General features: G+C 34.4%; 1 protein-coding gene across 1 annotated transcript; it reads left to right on the plus strand.

Moving 5' to 3' along the window:
- Nucleotides 1–20,346: 20,346 nt before the first annotated feature.
- On the plus strand, nt 20,347–25,747 carry LOC124539594. The gene is made up of 4 exons (XM_047116886.1): nt 20,347–20,638; nt 23,494–23,674; nt 24,625–24,746; nt 25,591–25,747. The coding sequence occupies exons 1-4, from the start codon at nt 20,539–20,541 to the stop codon at nt 25,713–25,715; spliced, it is 528 nt and encodes a 175-aa protein (XP_046972842.1). The 5' UTR covers nt 20,347–20,538; the 3' UTR covers nt 25,716–25,747.
- The last annotated feature ends 359 nt before the right edge of the window (nt 25,748–26,106 follow it).

A 26,106-nucleotide genomic window follows, 5' to 3' on the forward strand; every position in this document is an offset into this window, starting at 1 on the left:
AACTCAAGAAAGATCTCATGTATAGTACGACATAACTTAGATGTAGCATCGGAAAATGCAATGAAACCGATTACTGCCGATTCAGACGACCAATATAAACAGCTCGCGCCATTCGACGCTATTCGGCGCTATAGATTCTCCCGTCAGTTCAACCATGTCGACATGTCAAATTGACGAATATATTAGGTCATATGATTTTACAAGTCATAATGTGTGAGTAAATATCATATTACGTGAATATGATATTTACACAAACATTATGACTTAAATAAATATTGATAATTTGAGATAGCGTACTTAATTCGGATTTGATCGGTTTTACGAATGCCGATGCTACATCTAAGTTGTGTCGTACTACAACTAGTGCCTGTAGTTAAACTAAGCTTTCCTTTTAATCCTTCAAACGGGAACACAACAATACTAATTATTGCTATTTGACAGACAAATATCTTACTAATGGGTGGTACCTAACCTAATGTGCCTGCATAAAGCCCTACCACCAAATAAATATATCACGTTAGATGACACAAAAACCTAATATTCAGGCAAGTTTTACGATTCTAGGTCACACGAGTCCGATTATTTTTTATTCAAGATTTATTACTGTGATAAAATGTCATCCTTTGTTGATGATAGATAAATCTTGTACAAATAATTTGCCAACCTAAAAATGCCATGTGGAATTACAATTCTCGACGAAGTATTAGTAAATACTTTTCTTTATTTTGGGTGTTTATTTTGACGGATCTTATACAATGGTTCAAATAGGACGATATGACGCTTCACTGCCTCGTTTATTTATGTAGTAGCTACTTTATAATAATCTTGAGGTCCTGCTTTCTAATCCCGGATCGACCCAATCAAAAAGTTATTGAGATATACTATCAATAAATCACGTAAAGCCGTGTCAGATTGGCGTCCAATAATAGACACTTTGAGGGAATAAATAATACACCTCTGCTTTCGCACTATTATATATTCTAGCGACAATGTACTAATTTATGACACAAACTAATGGTACTTCTCGTACCATCTCAGCGGTTATTACGACATATCACAGTAAAATCTGTCTGTTGCTGTAAGAGTTAAAATATTTTTTAATATATTTATACATTTACCTGAAACTGGTCTAATGGATAAAGCACATTTTAAAGTAAACAAACAAGCAACCTCTAACTTTTCTTATTGGATATTCATTCTTTGATCCATACTAATCATTAGTAAGCAATTGTTGAATTAAAAAAATATATATATGAAATAATAAATGAGCGGAGATGGCCCAGTGGTTAGAACGCATGCATCTTAACTGATGATTCCGGGTTCACACCCAGGCAAGCACCACTGAATATTCATCATTATAACATGTGTATTCCACCAACCCGCATTGAAACATTATGGTGGAATTACTCCAAACCTCCTCAGAGGGAGAGGAGACCTTAGCCTATCAGTGGAAAATTTACAGGCTGTTGTTGTTGTTGTTGTTGTTGTTATATATGAAATAATACAATACTGCGACATTTAGATTTTGTCTGTTACGTTACTGTGACACGAGTGTGTTCGAATTACATAGTTGGCAGTTCTAAAAGTCTAGTCAGTGGAGAGCTGTTTACACTAGCGTAGTCCATCACTTTAGTTTATTCAAGCCAAGACAGTTTGAATTGTTTGCTTTTGTTTCTGACAAATTGACATTTTGAGGTTCCATTATGTTAGTGTTTACTTGATATTTGAAAAGGGTTTGTGTCTATGACTCGTTTTGAAATGTTAAGTCTCAAGCCTCATACGAGTAAACATTAAGTCCGTACACACTAATGTATAGAAATCATAGACAAAGAAGACGGTAGAATTGTATAAGATTTAATTTAGAAATCATTTATTTCGTCGTCATTATTTAATTTAGAAATCATGTAGTCGTCATTTATTCATAAATTATGTAAATTGAGATACATTCTACGAAAGAACAGAACGTTTATGTAAATATTTTGTCGCAGCAGCGACAAATCTTCCTAATGTCATCTAATCAAACTATTATAACCCACAGCGTTAGTTCGCTTATTAGAGAATAGTTTTCCCGCACCCTAAACCCTTAATCATTAAAAACCCTTCGTCGAATGATACGTGAGTTTTCCATTTAATCCAGTTCTCAGTTTACGACAGTAATGTTTACAGCAAGAACAAAAGCGCACGAAATCGCACAGCTTATACTAAATATATTTATTTCATTATCAAGTGATCAAGGGTCTTGTAATTGGAAACTATTGTACTATTCGTAATTATTTATATCATAAGTTCAATAATCTTTTTGTAAAATGTATAAACATAAATACACTTCAATACAAATAAATGGGCAATACAAATAAAAATATTACAACCAATTTGATATAATTAATCCTTTACACACTGTTAACGCAAATTGCGGTTATTTAAGCGGATTTCGTGGATACAATCAGCTGATTGAACATCAAATATATGAACAGTCAGTTCTTGAAAATAGAGTGCGTTAATTATGCAAAATTCGAAATTATATGAAGTTCTGTGCTGTAATAATATATATGTATATAGTATAAGTAAAAGTAAAGTAAAGTAAAGTAATAGCCTGTCAATTTCCCACTTCTGAGGAAAGGCCTCCTCTTCCATTAAGGAGAGGGTTTGGAACATTCCACCACGCTGTTCCAATGCGGGTTGGTGGAATGCACATATGGCAGAATTTCGATGAAATTAGACACATGCAGGTTTCCTCACGATTTTTTCCTTCACCGCCGAGCACGAGATGAATTATAAATACAAATTAAGCACATATATATAGTGGTGCTTGCCGGGGTATGAACCCGCAATCATCGGTTAAGATGCTCGTGTTTTAACCACTGGGCCATCTCAGGTCCAGTATAAGTACTGTATCTAAAAAATAAAATTATTTTCTCTTTAAAGTATTGTTATTTATTTACAGTATTAAGTTTAAATAATTATCAATGAATGAATTTCATGCTCCCAAGAAGATAATTATGTACTACATTTTGAGTATGTTCATAGCCAAAGTTTTGTTTAATATAGGTAAACATAATATTAATACAAAACACACATATGCTAAATAATATACAATAATACAGCAAAACTAGACAATAACTTTAGATTTAGTGGGCATAAGAATATTTGTTTAACCTATCAGACCAACATAGTTACTTAGCTCTTAAATAGAGGATTAAAAATCAGTTTCATAATCAATCCTTGTATTTGGTATAAAAAAGAAATTACTCGTAACTGTAAATGTGCAGGTATCAAAAGATACAACTGCGTTTTTTGCCTTACAATTTTCAATATGATAAAGAAATACTTAGGTGCTCCTTTTATTCCCAAAGCATGTTACCTTTGAACTTACTTATTGTATAATAACACAAACTCTGTCTAATTATGAGCTCTATAATAAGTAATTAATCAAATCTAATAGGTTATAATAGGTAATTAATTAAGGGATATTTTCGAAACACTGATATCAATGGGAAATTAATGTTGTTTTTGAGAAATACTTTCGTATACATTTTATAAATTAAAAAAAATCTAGCCCACAGGTTATTTATAACATTTTAAATCTGACTATCATCATAGCCTGTATAAGTCTAGATTTAAAATATTTAATGAGAAGCAAACTACAATTATTTTTTATACATCATATTGTTTTATTTTAGTTTTCTTTTGTTTATTTTAATAATTATTCATAATAAATAAGTCATTTAAATTAAGTTTCATAATAAACATCTTATAATCTATTGAAGTTGTTTCAAAAGAATTAACAGCAATATTTAACACTCAGTGTCCCTTCAATTTAAATCCCTTACAGCACCTTTTCCGTCATCAATATATCTTAAGACTTTCAATAATCTTTATAAATAGACGATTCTAAGACATATAATCCACACGATTTATCTTTACGATCCGAAGTACCTAAGCTTCTTCGTACGATGTATTTATTATATTTTGAAATGAATTCTAAAGGCGATATATCAAAATATAATATCGAGAATTTAAGCTTATATTAAGTACATTTAGTGGAGTATGAAATAAAATCCAACGTATATTCTCCGCATTTAATCCACGATGATATAAATTTATTATTCCAAATCGTTTTATATCAACCGGGCAAGGAACACACAGAATCCAAAATACCTTCCTATTTAAAATTAAAAATTCATATTCAGAACAGATTTTATTAATTATACTCATATAAGTCGATCTGTTAGACTTGTTTGTTTTCAAAAATTTGTACATTAAAAGTCACAGATTTATAATTAATAGTGTGACAGTAAATTTTACGTAAATATACCAATGTAATCCAATCTCTTGTCATGTCTTCTCCATCCTAATAATCTTTGTATCAGCACAACTAAAACCCATTAAACTAAGAATTGAATAATGTAGTGCAAAAGTGTGTGACCAAAGAGAGGCATTATATTGCGTCAAACTTATCATAAAAAATGATAAAAAAGCATGGGATAATACCTGTTGACTTCCAGGCAGGATACATTAGGTACATTAAATAATTGTATTAACTAACATGACTTTGTATTATTTAAATGTTGAAAAAGAGTAACCACTGAGTTTCTTGCCGGTTCTTCTCGGTAGAATCTACTTTTCGAACCGGTGGTAACTTAATCGTTAAATGACGAATCAAAAGTGATTGTAAAAGCCCATTTGAATAAAGTTTATTTTGATTTTGATCTGATAGGAAGGCCAAACCAACAATAACAGAAAGTGTTAGGGTTAAAGATGCGAGAGAGAACAAACTTCCAAATTCCAGAATTCAGGCTGAGTGAGAATAGGAAACCCTCGTTAACTTTCTATGATTTTATATCAATCCCCTTGACCAGCGACGTAGTCACACACAGACATGAAAGTATAACTACAAACACAATAGTTGTTACGGTGCGAACGTGATCTATAGTAGACTACCATCACAACACCACTACGTCAATAGCTGCTAATATAAAGTAGAATTGCTGATATTTTTAACGCAGGCCTACATTTACATACAACATACTATAAAATTTACCAGCTTTTTATTATTAGGTATCTTCATTAAACAAGTGCAGTATTTTTCTTTCATCAAAAACACTGAAATTACAAATTAGTTAAAGTTGAGAAATGCCATAACTTATGGAAAGTTTTACTGTAAAAAAAACTTTTCAATCACCATATTTCTATTAATGCATATAAACGAAAAAAACTTACACAAGAAATAAATGCTTGTAAGTTATCATGACCAATTTAAGCCTAAACTTTTTTACAACGCATTGTTCCTTTACCTTTTGTCTTTTACAAAACCCAGTGATACTCTATTTAATTAAGATTTATGAATGAAAAAGGGCACTTTTGCAAAAAACTTCCAACATATGACCGCAAAGCGACAAAATGAAGCTGCGATAGATAGAGACTAATGGCATCATTCGTCTCGACCCGTGCTCGGAAAAAAAATGTAACGTAATACCGCACGTAATGGCGGGAGGGGGGGAATAATTTGATGGATGGCTTTGAAAATGAGCCACGTACGTTTTGAAAGTTTTCTCAATATATTACGTAGATTTGTGTAGTACAGTCACGTGAATATTTTACCTACGACTTTGTTCAAGTAGGCTATTAAACACTTAAACAATTCTGAAACATTATATGAAATGTGGAGTTACCCCTTCGGAACATAGTTATTCTTTTTCAACAATTAAATTGCAGAGATATAATAGAAAATAATAAATGTGTTCAACTTGCCTTAAAGTCAACAAAGACTATATGATAGTTTCACATGTTACGAATATAATAGCAATAGACTACAGAATTCACAATTATTACAACACAAAGACCATCAAAGCGATCGCCGTGAATTCAATAATTCTTCGTAACGCAAATAGTATATCATAATGTGGGAATCGTACTTGTTACAAAATCAAGACCACCGGTGAATCGCCGCCAACCATCGGTGCCGAGTACGAAGGAAACTTCACTTTGGCTCACGCTTAGAGCAGTAGACACTTTTTTCTTTACTTCCATTTTTTTTAATTAATCGCTTACATATTTAACGTTTTTTTGCACCTCGTTTATTATAATTGGCATGTAAGCAAATGCATAAAACCAACAAAAAGTACAAAAAACCAGCTTTATCCCATAACTGAAGACAATTGAAAATGAAGAGAAAATAAAGCCAAACGTAATTTATAGAGCGCTTTCGCGTGACAAACCGCCGTCTACAAGTCGTCTCATAAGACCTATCCATCAAAATAAAATGAAAATGCTTTAATGTACGTTGGTAACATACGAAAACTCACGCTTGCTTAAAATCCAGTTGACATTCATTGCGAATCTTAGGTGGCGAAAATGTGGAACGAAAGAAGCCGAGGGGGATTGAGTAACGTGACGGATAGCTTGGAAAATGAGACACGTACGAATTCAAAGGGTTGTTATGTTATTTTCGTATCTATTTTCGGCTTATAATATATTGATATCACGTTATGAAAAGAATAACAAATTCACTGACATTCATGAGGAGCATCTCTGAGAAATGTCTGCTTAGGAGAATTTGTATGGTGCTGAAATAGCTTTATAGTGTTGTTTTGGAGAGAGACTATTTTGAATAGTCAATCAAAAATAATAAAAGTTACAACACCAAGATGACGGGAGCCGAGATGGCCCATTGGTTAGAAAACGTACATCTTAACCAATGAATGCGGATTCAAACCCAGGCAAGCACCACTGAATATTCATGGGCTTCATTTATGTTAATAATTCATCTCGTGCTCGGCGGTGAAGGGAAACATCGTGAGGAAACCTGTATGTGTCTAATTTCTTTTAAATTCTGCCACATGTGTATTCCACAAAACAGCATTGGAATATGTTCCAGTTCGAGGATGAAGTCCTCGAAAGGAGATGAGGCCTTAGCCCAGCAATGGAAAATTTGCAGGCTGTTATTGTTTATAACACAAATGCTCTTACTCTTCAAAGCTAAATAAATCCATCTTAGGGTTAAAGTATTACTTAAAGTATCACTGGTAATAAAACGACCATTTTTTATAGTAGTGACGCTTTTGTCGCGAGCTACAAAAACACTGACACTTCAGTCAAATATCTATATGAGTTATCGTAGATCCCAAAATCTCAATAGTAAATTGCACGAAAGATTTGTACATGAGAAACTACTATTAAAATAAAAAATAAATATCAACAGCAGCCAACCTCAATATTTTGTATTGTTTTCTGAAGTAGCAGTCAGGCCGAGTAAGCCAGTGTAATTACAACTGAAGAACACAAAAACTTAAGCCTACGATTGACTAAGAATTAATACTGCAAATTACAATATCATAGTTTACAATACTGTTTACAAAATCGTTAATTGTCACCAAAGGAATTCCAAGCATATTATCAAAGACAGTACAATCGGTATATTTGGAGTGTATTCTCTTTAGAATAGGGTTGTAATAGAAACCGTGGAATTCATCCGCTTTGTACACAAAGTGTATACAATAAAGACACCCATATATATAACACTAAATATATATTAGTATCCACAAATAATGTATGTAAGAATCCTTTCAATTCAACTAGTTGTATTATCATAATGCAATGTAATAACAGGTGACAGATTTGGGACATTAATTATAATATTTGAATACAATCAATATCCTTTATTCAATACAGTGTATTGCGTTTATTCATTGATTATTATCAAATTAAACAATACGATGAGGTCGGAAAATAATATACTCTGACCTGAGAAGAACCGGCGAAAGAGAGGTACTTTTTTCTTGTATTTTTTTTTAATTCGATCTTTAAGACTGTAACAAACAAATAAAGGCAATATTATTCAGTATTTTATGGGATCACAGGAACTATCGTAACGGAAATGTAACGAGTGAAACCGCGCGAAGCAATTAGTCACTTACAATAAAACCAAACAATTTACGTATCAATTTTTAAATCATCTTTTGTCCTAGTGTACTTTGATAAAATATACGTATATTGAATTGTACTTATGCAGAGAATTCATATCGCGAACTGCGTATTTCTTGATCAAGACTCAATTCCTAGTAAATCGTTTGATGCGCTCGTTTCCCATTTACTGAATATTCATTTCTTTTGTACAGAATTAATATCATTTAATAGCATAAATATCAAATATTAAAATGAAGAAGGTAATTATTTTTGTTAAATAGCTCTTGTTTCAAAACTTCAAAAACTTATCGCCAGGCCGAATAATAATATAAGAATATTATATTTGTAATAATAAACCTACTTAAAGAAGTTTTCTCAGTAAAGTTTTATTTACATAGAATAATACGTAAATGAAGTACCTACCTATTTATCTTAAATATTTAAAAACAAAAGTTATCCTATTTTTCTTTTGTTCTCGAAATTTTTCAATTAAAGTTTAATAAGAATAAGTCAAAGAAGTACATTCTAAATAATTATATTTTACTAGACAATATTATATTTAATTAAAAAACTGGGTTACATTAATTTTAACAAATTATGAATTTCAAAAGGAAGTCCTAGGTACAGAAGACCTTATGATCATGGGCTCTTTTGTGTTAATGTATTAACTACCTTCGATGAAGGGGCAAGTAAGCCACCTGATGGTAAGTGGTCATCGCCTCTCATATACATTATATACCAATCGCAATTGTTATGTCCCTTGTGCCTGTATGTATACCTTCTAAAAAAACACATAAAAGCATATTGTGATTTAGTGGTTGAATGTCTTATGATACGTATATTAAATTAGACCTATTCAAAGGTTTCTAATTATCCCAGCTCTTTTCTAACCACCAGATCATCAAAACTCACTACATCAGCTACGTCCTCAACATATCATTCATCATGTATACACTCAAAACACCTAGAAAAGTGATTCAGGAAATCTTTACGAAATAACTCTTTATTAAGTAAGAATCATTTACGTACAAATTCCTCTAGAATGACGTCACAGGTAAAGTTAGTATACTGTAAAAGTAATGAGAAAATTTATGACGTACGAATATTTTGTTATCTTAACACACCTGCGAAGACATTGTTGTCTCTACATACAGATAACAATGTATTGAAGATAATCACTTTTAAAATACATGTGCGCTATATTGAACCGATTTACCCTATTGTTATATTCCTCCGACAGTCTAGGGTCACTATGCCTTGACATCACTAAGGTCACCGAGATCATAGATTACAGAGATTGTGTAATAGCCACAGATTAAATATCGTGTAGTTATCGCATGTTCATAATAAATTAAAAAATACTTAACTAAAAATTACTTATCGAGTGTAGGTATGGAGGTATTATTGACCCGATTTTCTGCCCTAGAAGAGATTTTACAGTTTATAACGGCACCATTTGGCATTTTTTATATCCTCGACCACACGATTCGAAATTGTAGGGACCGAACAAAAACTTCGAACAAGCTTAGTCGGTCGGCTTGCGGTTCTAACCTACTCTAAATCTATGATAATAAACCTATTTGTATATAAAGAGGATTTATTGCTTCTGATATTTGAAAAAAAACTGATTGTGTAGGACTAAAATGATTTGAATTACCTAATAAACAAATAAGTTAGACTTTGCCGCAGTATTCATAAAAGCGTATAATAAATACAAATTAAAATAATCAAATCGAAGTTATAAAGTAATTTTACACGTTAGAATTCTTTTTGCTAGTTTTATTCATATCGCACACTGAGAGTAGTCAATCTTAGAATATTTGTATAAATAGTTTAAGATTTTCAGGAAATCGTTAATTACATAACAGTTATATATGTGCGTTTGTCATTTCAAAACGTTTTCGCTAGCGTTTATAGTCGAAACAAACGAGAGGAATGTGTTACCGTCATTACATTTCCATATCGAGGCTAGATCATTTTTCTTCTAGGAAATTGAAAATGCATAATATCGGAGAAATGCTGTTAGCCTTCTCACAATCTCACATATTTACGATTTCTACAAATTTCACCTCTATATTTATTTCTTTAAATACCTATTCAATTAATACTATAGCGAAAAATCGCTTAAAATTTCTGGCAAATTTCATCCATGGAAACCAATTATATAAAATTCATCGAAAATATATACAAAATACTTTATCTCGTAGAAACTTACTATCGTGCAAATCTAAGGAATGACAAACAAATAAAATGCGGTCTAAATCCGCATATAAGTGATATTATTATATATGTTAACGCATGAGGATAACCGAGTTTGATAAATGGCTGCGGTTGTAACTTATATTGGAAAACTTGAGACAACGCGGTACATGGAAACTTCGGTAAACTCTAATTGGAACCTTGTTTTCTTAAACTTATTGGAAAAACATATTTTATGTAAATTATTTACTGCTCTGAGGCTTATAATTTTCGTATTATAAATAATAGAGCTGAGACGGCCCAGAGAGAGAATCTTAACAGAAGGTTGGGAGTTCAAACCCCGGGAATACCACTATGTTTTTTATGTGCATAATTTTTGTATACAGTTCTTTTCATTCTTACAAAGAAAACATTCTGAGGATACATTCATGCGACACATGATATTAAAGCATTAATAAGATGTGTCAGGAATTTTAGCCGGTTGCTGCTACCTCTATAGCTCCATTTCACTGACGATCTTTGACATATAAAAAAAATCTAGCAGATATCCTGTCTGTGGATGCATATAAAGGTATGTATATAAACATTTTTATATACCTATATCAATTTTCATGGCGAATTGTTGAACGGTATATATTTGTATATTTACAAAGCTGATGTAAGCTTTGTAAATATTCTCTACTAAATACATGTATGTGTCACATTTAATGGCAATCATTCAAATTGCGTTCATGTCTTTGTACTTCAAAGAGATATATCAAATATCAATATACATTTTTATTTACACAATGTATGTTATCAGTACATTTTCACTACGAATGAATTCATTTGCATGCAATGTCACGTGCGTTGTAACGTATCACACTCGTTGCATACGCAACGATACGGTAGTTTTAATCAGGTATTTTTTATATTCGCTGATGAAAATACATGTAATCCTTTTTTTTATTTCGATTACAATACATTAAATTAATAATAAAATACTATTAAAGTGATATAAAAGAATTTTTTTTTTTATGGAATAGGTGGCAAACGAGCAGGAGGCTCACCTGATGGAAAGTGACTACCACCGCCCATGGACATCTGCAACACCAGGAGGCTTGCAGGTGCGTTGCCGGCCTTTGAGAAAGGAGTAGGCTCTTTTCTTGAAGGTTCCCATGTCGTATCGGTTCGGAAAAACCGCCGGCGAAAGCTGGTTCCACAAAGTGGTTGTGCGAGGCAGAAAATGTCTAAGAAATCGCGCTGTTGTGGATTTTCGGACATCAAGATGGTGCGGGTGAAACTTAGAATTTTGACGAGATGTCCGAAGGTGAAATTCAGCAGCCGGGATTAATCCGAACAATTCCTCGGAACATTCCCCGTGAAAAATTCGGTAGAAGATGCAGAGTGATCCAACATCTCTACGCAAAGCCAAATGATCAAGGAGATCGGAAAGGGCTTGATCGTCGATAACTCGAGCTGCTCTACGTTGGATGCGGTCAAATGGAAGGAGCTGGTACTGGAGAGCACCCGCCCAGAGGTGAGAGCAGTACTCTATGTGAGGCCGAATTTGCGCCTTGTAAAGTTTTAGGCGATGGGCCGACGTGAAATACTGTCTCGCCTTGCTGAGCACACCGAGCTTCTTTGAAGCCAATTTGGCTTTGCCTTCCAATTGACCGCGGAACTGAACGAGGCTCGAAATATCAACGCCAAGTATTCCGATACTACCTGTAGCGGCTATCGGGATGTTCTCAAATCGTGGAGACACGACAAATGGTGTTTTTTTAGCGGTTAACGCGCAAACTTGCGTCTTTTTGGGGTTGAAATGGACTAAATTTAGCCGGCCCCAGTTCGAGACTTCGTTTAACAAAGACTCGATTTCAGACACTAGTTTGTTCCGTTATTTTCGACGTTTTCCCGAGAAATATTAGCGCGGCCGGCGTATAAGGTGTCAACAGTACTGTCGTCTCATAGCAATGAATGTTTCCAATTTGCAACAAGTCATTGATAAGCAGAAGAAATAAAGTGGGTGATAGAACGCAGCCTTGTGCAACACCAGCATTGACGAACTTTAAGTCGGAGCATGCATCGTCGACAACGACCTTGATGCTCCGATCTGCCAAAAAGCTGGTAATCCAATTGCATAATTTCTCGGGAAGCCCATAGGAAGGAAGCTTCGAAAGAAGCGCTTTGTGCCACACGCGATCAAAGGCCTTCGCTATGTCCAAGCTGGCTGCTTATGCCTCACCCTTGCTCTCAACTGCTTCAGCCCATCTATATATAGTAAGGTAAACTAGAAGATCACTGGCCGACCGACCCCGACGGAAACCGTACTGGCGGTCGCTTCTCCTCTAGATACCGCAGGAGCTGGCAGTTTATAAGGGACTCCATTATCTTGGAGAGCAAGGAGGTGATGGCTATAGGCCTATAATTGGACGGATCTGAACGGTTGCCTTTTTTAGGGATCGGATGCACCAAAGCAGTCTTCCTGGAGTTCGGGACGACGCCTAATGCGTAAGATTGCCGGAAAAGACGCGTTAAGACCGGTGCCAACTCGGGAGCACATGTCCGTAGCACGATTGGAGGGATGCCATCGGGTCCACTCGACTTGTGAATGTCCAAGGAAAGAAGTGCTTTCCGAACTGCACTTTGCCGAAATTTAACCTCCGGCATCGTCGTATCACACCGCGGGATTGATGGTGGTGACCTTCCTTGGTCATCCAGAGTCGAGTTCGACGCGAAGAGAGACCCTAAAAGATCGGCCTTTTCCTTCGCGGTATGGGCCAATGACTCACCGTCCCTGTGCAAAGATGGAAAAGAAGGCTGACAGAAATTCCCTAGGACAGCCTTAGCGAGAGACCAGAACGCACGTGTTCCTGATGGGAAGCGCACCAGTCTCTCGCCAATTCTGCCAATGTACTTCGACTTCGCCTCAGCTATCACGTTTTTGAAGGACCCAGAGGCAGAGTTATATTCCTTTCTGAATGTGCTGGTGTTTGCATCACGAGACGCCGATACGTTAGCCCAGTCTTGGTAGCGTTCCCATTTTCGGCGTGAAGCCGTCTTACAGAAGCGACCAAACCAGGGCTGGGACTTGCCACCAATAGGCACCGCAGAATATGGAATGAAAAGTTCCATACCCTGAAGCACCACATCGGCGACAGAGTCAGCAACGCTCGGATCATCCATCGAAAAATAAACCCGTTCCCATGGGTAAGATGCAAAGAAGGACCGCATCCCATCCCAATCTGCTGACTTGTAGTGCTACACGTGACGACAGCCCGCGAAACGAGGTCGTGACGGTACCGTGTAACTGGCACTGACGAGACAGTGGTCTGACGAGCCCAGAGGGGGATCGACGACAATCTTATAGCCTAGGATGCGAAGTCAGCAGAAGGTCCAACAGGGGAGGTGTATGATCCTCCACGTCCGGTATTCGCGTTGGCGAGGTGACCAGTTGTGTCAAATCATAAGCCAAAGCGAAGTCGAGAACAGATCTACCCGCATGATCAGTGGTGCGTGATCCAAGCCACTCTGTATGATGGGCATTGAAATCGCCCAGAATAATGATCTCTGAGGATGGAGTCTGCTGCAGCACGGAATCTGTAGCCAATTGGACGTGCTCAACCAGTCGGTCGGTTTCGGCATTACCGCTATGGGACCTATAAAGGCACGCGTAGATTCGCGGATGGTCGTCGCAGTCTACGCGCAACCATATAATTGATAGGTTCTGCCCTTCAAGGCTGCCGAGGCGTCGAGAGCAGATATCATCTCTGACGTAAACGCACACCCCAGCTCGTGGCACAAAAGTATGCTCCAATTTGTACCCGGGGTAAAAGAGAAAAGACGTATCGGCAGGAGAAGATATCTGGGTCTCGGTAAGAAAGAGCAAGGCCGGCTTGGCTCGGCTCAAGGTGAAAGTGAACGGCATTCAAGTTGGAGTTGAGTCCCCTTATGTTGCAAAAGTCCACAGCGAGTGTGGTAGGGGTTGCCTTATGATGCCTGCTCCGCTTGCCCCGAACAGCCTGGGCATCCCAGCTCAGGTCGTGTACGTCCTGAGCATGGATGCCCAGAGAGGGATTCTCTACTGCAGTCGCTGATGGTACCCTCCTGGGGTAAAAGTAAAAAAGGAAAATTAAAGTAACAGCCTGTACATTTCCCACTGCTGAGATAAGGCCTCCTCTTCCATTAAGGAGAGGGTTTGGAACATATTCCACCACGCTGTTCCAATGCGGGTTGGTGGAATAACCCTTGTGGCAGAATTTCTATGAAATTTGTTACATGCAGGTTTCCTCACGATGTTTTCCTTCACCGCTGAGCACGCGATGAATTATAAAGACAAATTAAGCACATGAATCAGCGGTGCTTGCCTGGGTTTGAACCCGCAATCATCGGTTAAGATGCACGCGTTCTAACCACTGGGCCATCTCGACTCCTCCTGGGGTAATGACACCAAATTCTGCACAACCATGTTTTGGGGGGAGAGGGATCGGGCCTCCGGAACTCTCACTTACCGGACGAAACGCGGTAGCATAGCTACCACTTCACGCCGATTTTAAGTGAGAGAGTGGTACTTCCCCGGGCGTGCCGGCCCATTCGACTGCAACCGAGAGGTATGCAGTGTGGCACTACCACTTGAAAATTATACTGTTAGAGTTATTTTTTTACACATTGTATATTATAAGTTTAATTTATTAGAAGGATTTAATTCATAATCAGTCGATTGACTATTCTTAGGATATGTTGTAATGTAATATTTTAATTTTTCACGATTAATACTGGCCGAATGTCTGATACTGGCCGGTAAGAAAAATAATGTCAAGAAATCGAACGCGGTGGCAGTGTTCTGTTATAGTTGTAATTATTATTAAAATAAAATAGTGTTAATAAATGAATCTGGAAGTACATCGTTGTTTAAACTTGTGACCATCCTAAGAATACGTATACGCATGGAAGCATCACCCAACTTGGTAGTAGGACCTCCTACAAGTCTGTCTGAGTAGGCCAGTAACAACCCATCAAATATTCTAGTTTGAAAGGTAAGTGAGCCATTGTAACTAAAGGCCAACTAACTAACATAAATTATTAGTGCTAAAGGTAGGTAGCGTATTGATGATGTATATACTGTTCAATTTTTCTTATGGAACCAACGTCTACGGATGGTGATGACCACTTATTATCAAGTATTTGCCCATCTTAAGTAGACCTATTTTATTTAAAAAAAAAAATTAGGCAAAAAAGTTGTGATAGTCAAAATCAAAATCAAAATCATCTGTTACCTAGTAATTAAATATTTAATTCATAACTGAAAATTTATACATTAAAATTTCTAGGAATAAATTAATGATTTTTTATAAATAATCATTTCAAAAAACAATCATCTGATTGATACTGTTGGCGAGTTTACAAATTCTTAGCGTTATGTCCTATTTTGTTAATTTCGAACAGATAGTAGGTTAACGATCGCAATTAATCTAGATTCAGCAAAACAAGACGATGAAAATAAAATAGAGAACTGATATCGATTTTGGAAACTAGGAATCCATCGATATTCATAATTAAATTTTAGCTTTGAATTCCTCGTTACTCGTTAGTTCTATGCGTTCAGCTTCTAAATTGAACGAGTCTTCAATAATTACGAAAGGATCTAAGTGTTAACTCCATATAGTCATACTTAAAATATTTCGGATTTGTCCCTAACAAACCCCAGAAAAATATTTATGGTAAGTAAATCCTCCATTTTAGCAATCCGCTAATAATAATACGAAATGACGAGCACTTTACCTAAGTATGTCTATAAAATCATTCTGGATTTCTTTGGAATGGTACAAATTTTTTGGCAAAATTCGGCTATTATTATTAGACTTTAAATATTTTATACGTGTCTGTGAAATGAGGCATGTAATTTTTCGAAGTAATGGAACCAAATGCTGACGATGTACTTAGACAATACAATGTACAGCGAATACATTTGGCGCTGCTTATTTCAAGTACGTCTGGAAACCCTTATGACCCCTGTCATTATTGGAGCACCAGCAGTGGCAGAAAAAGTATTGCAAATTGAAATTTCTGTGATTCGAGAGGAGGGTTTTTTTTATAATATATGGAGAATATAGTGAAATGCCACTGATAATTTTAGAAATTACCAATCTTGCGAGATAAATCAAAGAAATATATCTCTGTAGCGGTTTGTATTGTCTAATGATACAAATTGCTAGCTATGAATTTTGTATATACTGACAATAATTTACAGTATATTTAGTATCAGTATTGCACCCCTGAGAAGCCAGGGCGGGTTGCTAGTTTAATATCAAAATGAAGTCAGTAGTAATAAATTTGTTAAGGTAATTATTATAATTATTGTTACCAGTATTAGGTCCCATAGAATGGAATTAAGGCGTCACATTGATTGATGGGCTCGTCTTGGATACAAACGCAATGAGCTGGATCGGGACACGCTCATTTGTCTCCGAAGGCTTTCAAGCTGATAGCGTTTGCATTTCTAAGGAGTCCCAATATATCTTACCTGAAATAAACAAATATATTATTGTGAGTTTCATATGACATAGATGTACAGGTTTTACTAAAATTCAGTCATATTCTGAAATATCCGACAATAATATTCTTCTTTGATTATTATGTCACATATAATTTTATGATATTTCTCGACTATGTTCTCAGTAGATATATTTCGGTTTTTTTAATACGGCATTCGAATATTGTCAAAGAAATATATTCGCAAGTGTGACATTACATTACAAACATACGTTTACGAGTGAATTGCTTCCACGCAAATAAATTTCGAGTTGTTCCATTGGAGTTCGCGGATTCTGTGTCCCAAGTGCCACATGTTGCTACTTTACGATTAGGTTGCTACCACGAGAATAGAATTCGACTTCATCTCGCATTTTAGTAGATAATTTCAGAAAATAATAGAAGATCTAAAATGCCAACCGAAACTCAGATTTATTCTGCATTTTGATTACGAATGATACAAGCAAAGTGCTTCTACTTTACATACAATAATTTTTGATTTCAATCAAATTACAAATACAACTACTTACTAATTACTTTATCTAGTATTTCTAAAACATAAATTATTTTTTTATTTGTTTTTCAATTTCCATGACATCTACTTAGTAAGAACATCAATTTAATATTTCTGATTGCTGTAGTTTAGTTCAGCAAAAAGATCGATTATTTATGGTCATCATTCTTATGATATCAACTGGTCATTTCGATACTCTCGAGTTAAACACAGTGAAAACTTATGATGATTTTCAAGCAAAGTATTGTACTGGTAATATTTCACAGCAATAGTAAGGATAACTGCACGTACTCAACTACCATGGACGCTGAAATATTAGATTCTGCTATAACCGTGATGATGAGCACTTCAGCGAACTACAATTAAATTTGTGTCCATGCTGGTTCGCAACGCGCAAAACTTTTAACGCCATCACAGATACCGACTCGTGTGTCGTGCTAGAAATCGTATAAAGGCACGATAGCTGATGACCGCCTATTATTGTGTATAAGACGTGCCAAATAAAATGTTTAATTTTTATACGGACTCTAAAACAAATTTATAATTAGGTACATCTGATGGATATACTTGGTGGTACGACTTTGAGCAAGGCCGTCTTGGTTACACCCACTCATCAGATATTCTACCGTTAAACAACAGTACTCAGTATTGTTGTGTTCCGGTTTGAAGGGAGAGTGAGCCATTGTAACTACAGGAACAAGGGACCTGACATCTTAGTTCCCAAGTTAGCGGCGCATTGGCTGTGTAAGAAACAGTATTTCTTACAGCGCCATTGTTTATGAGCGGTGGTGATCACTTACCATAAGGTGGCCCATTTGCTCGTCCACTAACCTATGACATATCTAATAATAATATCTAAGAAGGTAAATCTTGCCACCATTCCACGCGGACAAGATTTATACAGTATCAATTTTTAATTCATATTTAAGCACTTAATGTAATTAATTCAAGCATATTGTCGTCTTGAACCAAATGTCAATTTATCGTTGATTTTAATCCGTCTCGATCCAAATTCTTCGACAGTGTGGGTTTTGTAATCAACGTTAACGGTGAAAAGGTGTTTCAGGTTCCTTTCAATTATGACCCTCCGGCGCTCCGAGCGATCCATAATATATAACTAATGAATTTTAAGACTTTTACCGCATCAAAGATAGTAAATCTTCGACATAAATTCTTATCAGTATTTATCTTAAAATTGTACTATTATTTAATGTTAAAATTTACCACCGTTTTTTAAAAACAATAAAGAATTATGGTATCGTACCTATAATAATATAAATACATTGTAAATGTACGAGCTAAAACAAAATAATTACTTACTTTAAGTAGCAGTACATTAGTTTACAATAAAAACGAAGACTACGTTTTCGTTACACAAGAGATCGCAAATCGCTCCAGCGTAGTAAAAGATCTATTTTAATCCTAAAGGATTATGAACCAAGAGCTAACAGTGAAAATCTTAACGTTTTAAAGACGCTTCTTTCAGAATAATATAGAAAACAGAATGAAAAATATCCATAGGTTTAATGCTCTTTTGCAGTAAAAGAGCAAGTGAACCATTTATATTTATACATTGGATAAATTCTCTTTTTCTTGAAGATAGCTTAAAAATTGAATACAAGAATTGTAAGGGGCGGTTATTTATCTTAATACTGATATTAATCTGTACCGAATATTCGACAAGATCCCTGGATTCAATTTGATAAACTGTTCTATCTATACTGCGAATCAGCAATACTATTCCGTAAGAACTCATTTTTTATCTCATTAGTGACAAATTTAAAACAAACTCACTTAAAATATACACATAGTATATTTTGATGTATGTATAAGATAACATAAAATATTCTTCTTTTCAAAATTATATGTTATAAATAAAACTAATTATAACGGATGAATCGCGTATATTAATTATTTTTAAACATCCCGACGTTTCGAGCACTTTGCAGTGTTCGTGGTCACGGGTAGACTAAGATGACATTTGTCTATTTGAAGAACAAAGGAAATATTATTAACAACTACCGCCAACGATTTCTCAATTGATATCTTGAGTAACGTTCCGGTTGCACGCAGAAGGCACTAACTGTATCTTTAGGTCTTGCAGTCTGTTGGATTTGGGATTTTAAATTTTTAATAAGTGGATCCCAGGTGTTAGATAGTCTCCAACCATCTTCTCTATTGAAGTTCGGATGTTTTTGAATTTCAATAGCCTCGCGTATCATTCTAGGAATGAATCTGTGTTCTCTAGCGAGGATCTGTGGTTTATCAAATCGGATAAAATGGTTAGGTTTATCCAGAGCATGTTCACAGACTGCAGACTTAGAAGAACGCCTATTTTTGACATCTCCTATATTTAAATAAAACTATTTATAACGGATGAATCGCGTATATTAATTATTTTTAAACATCCCGACGTTTCGAGCACTTTGCAGTGTTCGTGGTCACGGGCAGACTAAGATGACATTTGTCTATTTGAAGAATCTATTTAAGTCTATTTAAGATCTCCTATATGTTCCTTGACCCTGGTACCGATACTTCTCTTTGTTTGGCCTATGTAAGATAAACCACACTCACATTCGAGTTTATATACTCCTGCAGTCTCAAGTTCAAGTTATAATTAGTTTTATTTAAATGTGTAATAATCGCGAAAATTTAAGACAACATTATATATGTTATAAGTTAAACAAATAATATTTATAATATAAGGCTTTGTAATTTACAAGTTAAATTATGAATTTATTTTATTGATACGTAGAATATTGTTAATATCATGTTCAACTACATAATTAAATCCATTAGTCCATATTTTTTACGAGTAATTAATATATATCTTATACTCATATTTTATTTTATTTATTTTACACTATTACGGAGTTCTTTAATTTTATTCTAGATTAGAAGCCAGCTAAGGCTTCGCTTTCGTATTTCTGCTTCAATTAAATATCTCGTAACCCTAAAGCTAATCATTATAAGAAAAAATACGATGCTTGAAAATATATTAAAGATCGTCAAATAAGTTTAATTTTTAATTGTAGCTTAAAAAAAGAACCTTTTTTCAAAAAAATAAACATTTAAAAATAAACATTCAAACAAATACAATTTAGCAATGAAAAAGTACTTATAATTGAATCTTAAAAGTGTTTAACAGTACATATCGTTGGAATGGATTCACGCGCTCTCAATCAATACACAATCTCCTAGGTTTAATAACGGGAAACGTTCATTACTCTACTAATTACTGCAGGGATTACATATTGACGATAACTGTTCCACTATTTAATTACTGGTTTGCTTTGAAAATAGCTCATTTTTTAAAACAAACCATCGTTCATATATCTTCTTGTATTTGAAATTGTTGAACGGAGATACTACTACTTCTATTGTTTAACGGAGATACTGTTTTAAAGATGATTGTCTTCATGTTAAAGTCACTTTTTCTTATATTTTGTTTCAATTTGCCCCAACAGCCATCCGGTGCCGCATCTACGGTTGAAACTATAGTTGTAGGTATGTTTTTTTTTATTATTAAATTATATATGTAGTATATAAAATTATCGAATTCATAAGCTAGCTTTCAATATATAGACATTTTTTCTTTTAAATTGTATATATCCCAGAAAGAAAAAGGTCCTATGTTCGAAGCGTAATTTTTTTGATGTTGATCGATTTCTCAGAAACCCCTTGACCAATCTAGATGATTCAAGCTATTTTTAACTGAAAAGTGCGCAACGTGGTCGTCTAAATTTATTTTCAACGAACAAAATAGAATTTTTATAAAATTTGAATAAACCTTTTCACTGCATTCATCGGCGTATGGTTTTCACGGACTTTGTTTGATTTTTCAAAAAGGTGACAAGTGATTTTGAACATAATTAAAATAGCGTTATATTTATAAGTAATACAAATTTAGTTCCATTTATTGGCAAAGAGTAGTAATCCTTTTCGAATTTTATATTACCCTTTTTAATTAACTTTAAGTAGTTTATTTAATAAACAAAACCGTTTAAACTTTGCAATTTAAAGTAGTATCAGAGATATTACAAGATATTTAAATAAATGACATAAAGATTGCATGATATATACATAGGTATAATGGCTGTACGGCTTTGTGCAATACATGACACTTGACATTGTTGTGTTTTTTTTATTTTTATTTTATTTTGTATTTATGGTATAGGTTGGCGGACGAGCATATGGGCCACCTGATGGCAAGTGGTCACCATCACCGATAGACAATGACGCTGTAAGAAATATTAACTATTCCTTACATCGTCAATGTGCCACCAATCTTGGGAACTAAGATGTTATGACCTTTGTGCCTGTAGTTACACTTGCTCACTCACCCTTCAAATCGGAACACAACAATACTGTGTAAATAATTAAGTGTTGATGAATAACTACCGAATAAATAGTGAATATGTAATTCCAGAGCAAACTAAAATAAAATCTTATGTGGTATTCATTGGCTTAAACTATAGTAAAAAAAACATGCGCTTACGGCACCCGCCACATGCGGCGCTATGTACTTGATTAATATTGAATTAAATTGTAAAGTTTTGCGTATGGGACGAGGGTGAGTTAAGCTTGCTCTGGTGAAACGTTTGACGTGCAGCGCCGCTAGACGGCTAATATTGCTATGGCAACGAATAACGGCCGGAAAAAGCAGTGTTTGTTAACAAACGGATCGCCGACGTCTATAATTGTAATCCCAGTTTATTATTTGATTTACCTAATGAAAATAATTGTATAAACGCATGTGAAGCATTACAATATTTTAATCTAACGCTATTAACTTTTATTTCTGGAATCAATATCAATAATACGCCCTTATGATGAATGATGCAAATCCCATATTAAGAGACAAAGATGATAATGGCGTTTCAGCGCCAGTGCCAAAGTTAAATCCATTGATATTTACATATACATATAAAATATACCAGCTGTTCGCTCATAACCACATTGCCAAAACATTTTAGCTTTATATAATTAGAAGTTCTGATTTCAAACAATAGGGGTTAAATATTTAAGCACCACAAAACAAGGATACCCCAAACGAAATAGTTATTAACTTTGAACTAACAACACAAATAAAGTCATCGAGTTCAATAAATAAATTATTTTGATGAAGGGTTACAGTTTCTCACAATTAAATACTTAAAGTATACAAGTCTACTATTAAAAATTAAACAAAAAAACCTTTTTAAGAAAGCTTTTATTTAAATTTTAACTGTCTACTTATAGTATTATTATATACACAATTCATTAAATCATAAAAGCTTGTCGCTATAATTTGATACCCATTTTGTAGAAATACTTTGAAAATGACTGTTCCGCCATCTTGGATCGTCCGCCATATAGAATTTAGAATGACGTCACACAGTCGTGTATTGTCATCCAATCTAAACGTGCATATAAAATTTCAAAAACGTGTCGCAAGATTCCACCCGAACATACTTACATACATAAATTGCAAGTTAAATAAAAGATTTTAAAAATAGCAAATGTACAACTCGTAACCGCATGAAATTGATGAAGTAAAAAGGAATACTAAATAAATGAATAACTTAATGCCTTAAGTTAATTCTCTTTTCGATATATTTTTAAGATTATATTTCGTGTTATTATATTGGTAGTAAAACTCTAGAATATATAGAATATATGTATTGCACCAGCAATACTGATACTCAATATACTACAAAATTCGTTTATTTACTAAACCACAGTATAAACTTCAAAAAAAGTCAGTGTTTTTTTACTATATTATCTATGTATTCTATAAAAAAAACTTCTCAAATCACTCTATCTATTAAAAATAAACCGCATCAAAATCCGTTGCGTAATTTTAAAGATCTAAACATACATAGGGACAGGCAGTGGTAAGCGAGTTTGTTTAATACTATCTAATGATATGCAAATTATTTATTTAATTATTTATTTGTACACAATAATAAAAGTCGAAACTTTTATTATTGTATACAAATATATACATATATACTACTTTTCTGTGTAGATGCAGTAAGTGGAGCTATTTGTCGTTGATCATGTGATCGTGAATAATCCGATATCATCTAGGGTAACGGCTTAAATGTTTTTTCAACGATATTAAAAAAAAGGAATTATTTGCAATCTAGCAACAAATTATGTGGTTTAAGAATTTTATTTTCTCATAAAGAACATACAATGTTCACTTAAATATATTAATATTATATATATTTTTCATAATAATTTAACCGACAATTTAGTACAGTAGTAACGACTTATACAATTCAAGAGTAATTAATCTAAGTATCTTTACAATAAGATAATAATTTTATTAGACTATATAATGTGCAATATAAAAATAATATTTCTTTAATTTTCAGAAACAACAACTCAATATGTTCAGATCATAACAGATATACCTCAATCGGACGTTGAACTTGCCATGCATCACGATTACGGGAGATACACCACAATGGTCTTCAATTACGTTAACAAACAATTTGACCTCCTGAATAAGAAAGAAAATTGCTATGACGAACATATCAAGTGCATAATATCGCTGTACATATCATATATTATAATTATATTATAATCAAGCTACTCCTATTTGGTTTCGTGAAATGGTCGGATAAAATGCAAATCATGAGTTCCCAGGTTCGAATCCCGGGTCAGATTGATAAATCCTCGTATCTCACGATTGTAAATAATATAACCAAAAACCCAATCCCAATTTAATTAGGGTCAGCGCAGCGTGTCTTCGTCTTCCATACTTCCCTATCTGACTTAATCTCACAAGTAACATTATTTTTAACCGTATCATCTTTTACAATCCATCCATCATTTCATTTGTCGTCCCCTTCTCTATATCCATCGACATTTACAAAACCATCCTCATAGTATGTTCCTGATTCCTCCGGATAACATGCCCATACCATGATAGCCACCTTCCACATAACTTCTCGGCTGTCGGTGCAACTTTCTAACTCATTATACTCTTATGTAATAATTATTTACTCTATCCATTCGTGTAACACCACACCATCCTTTCAACATTTTCATCTTTGCTACATGTAATGCATGCATAAAAACATGAAAAATACTTTATACATACCAAAAGCACGGACACCGCATCTTTAGGTTGTTAGATTATGAAGTACCTTCCACTTACCTTATACTCTGCTTAGTTGCAATCTTAGTTTCAAAGTGTGGTGGCGTACTGGTGATTAACTTATGGAATGGTTTGGTTTACATTTATGGAATGGTTATTAACATCGCCAATGTCATGAGCAATAACAGCAACAGCAACAGTCTGTAAATTTCCCGCTGCTGGGCTAAGGCCTCTTCTCCCTTCGCGGAGAAGATGTGGAAGATATTCCACCACGCTGTTCTAATGCGGGTTGGTGTATATACATGTGGCAGAATTGGTGAATTGCATGAACGATAGTGACTAATTAGCACAAGATGGCACATGGCACATAAAGACACGCACCCAACCTTATCTTCTATTTCAGAGCTGTAACGACACCTGTGTGTGCTGTAAACGATCCCGATGATCGAAAATATAAACCTAGAGGATTTAATACGTTTAACTCATACTGTGATGCATATTTCGATAATTGCTTGAGACAAATGAGTGAGTATTTATCCATACAAGATTATGATATTTAACAAACTATTCGTATTATTTACGGATTGTAGAACTGTATAACAGATCAGAAGGCAACGAATAACCGATAGTACTATAAATTTATGGATATCAAAATCAAAATATACTTTATTCAAGTGGGCTTTTACAAGCACTCTTGAATCGTCATTTAACAATTAAGTGAAGCTACCACCGGTTCGGAAAGTAGATTCTACCGAGAAGAACCGGCGAGACACTCAGTAGTTACTCTTTTTCAACATTTAAAAAAAATACAGTCTTGTTAGTTAATACAATAATTTAAATTAATATATCCTGCCTGGAAGTCAACAGATATGACGAACAGGTGCTTTAATCAAAATCGTAATCGTTATTTAGATCTATTGGTGAGCAAAACGACGACGACCTCCGTGGTCGAGTGGTGTGTACACCGGTTTTCAAGGGTACGCCACTCTGAGGTCACCGAGTCGATGTAGATTACCATTAGTTGCCTTGGGCCTGGGTGTTTGTGGTACCGTCGTTACTTCTGATTTCCATAACACAAGTGCTTCAGCTACTTACATTGGGATCAGAGTAATGTATGTGATGTTGTCTCATATTTATTATTTATTTATTTAAAACGAATTGTTTACTTGGAAAATAATTTTCAAACAGTGGTTATATTTTTCAAAGAGAAAAAGGCCAGTCCCAACACTGTAATATTTATTAATATCCGATTAATATTAGTAGTTGCATATTTATAGTGAATTTTGCTCTTATCAACACGCCTTGGCTAAGTTTCAATAATTATACAAAGAATGTAATTAAATTAATTAACAAATATATAACTTTTTAGGATATTGGCGTATATTGGACATCGGAAGATGCAATTTCACAGGTCCTTATGACGACTTTGAGATTAGACCATATAGAAAATATTTCGGATTTCAGCCGAAAAACTATATTTGGACAAAGATATAATTTCAAGTCTAGGTTTGTTTTTTTTTTCATGAAAATAAAAAATATATTGAAGCAAATTTTATTATTTTATTTGTTATTTAAACATAAATTAAATCAAAATTTTAAAAGTTATTAGGGTTCTTAATATATTTTCACCAGTTACTTTGGGGGCGTAATTAAAGATAATTATAATAAATCATGAGCCCGCGAAATGATAGCAAGAATGCTAGCAGCGGTTCCCCGTTGATTCGCGATTCAGACACTCTAGGCAAAAACGAACTAGTCCGACTGTCACTAGAGAAATAAGGCTTAGTGTTATACTTTTATTGAGGCCACTTGAATTACTACTCCCATGCTGTGTCGCTGAACTGTCAATAGGTGGACTATCGATTGTTGACCTCGAAAACTACTC

Source organism: Vanessa cardui, chromosome 23 (assembly GCF_905220365.1).
Source record: "Vanessa cardui chromosome 23, ilVanCard2.1, whole genome shotgun sequence".
Classification (NCBI taxonomy): Eukaryota; Metazoa; Arthropoda; class Insecta; order Lepidoptera; family Nymphalidae; genus Vanessa; species Vanessa cardui.

Excerpts from the sequence above, each read along its gene's own strand:
- LOC124539594 (XM_047116886.1), top strand. The coding sequence starts at position 20,539 with ATGATTGTCTTCATGTTAAAGTCACTTTTTCTTATATTTTGTTTCAAT. Across the intron at positions 23,675-24,624 it reads ATCAAGTGCATAATATCGCT|AGCTGTAACGACACCTGTGT; the intron begins GTACATATCATA and ends CTTCTATTTCAG. Across the intron at positions 24,747-25,590 it reads TAATTGCTTGAGACAAATGA|GATATTGGCGTATATTGGAC; the intron begins GTGAGTATTTAT and ends ATAACTTTTTAG.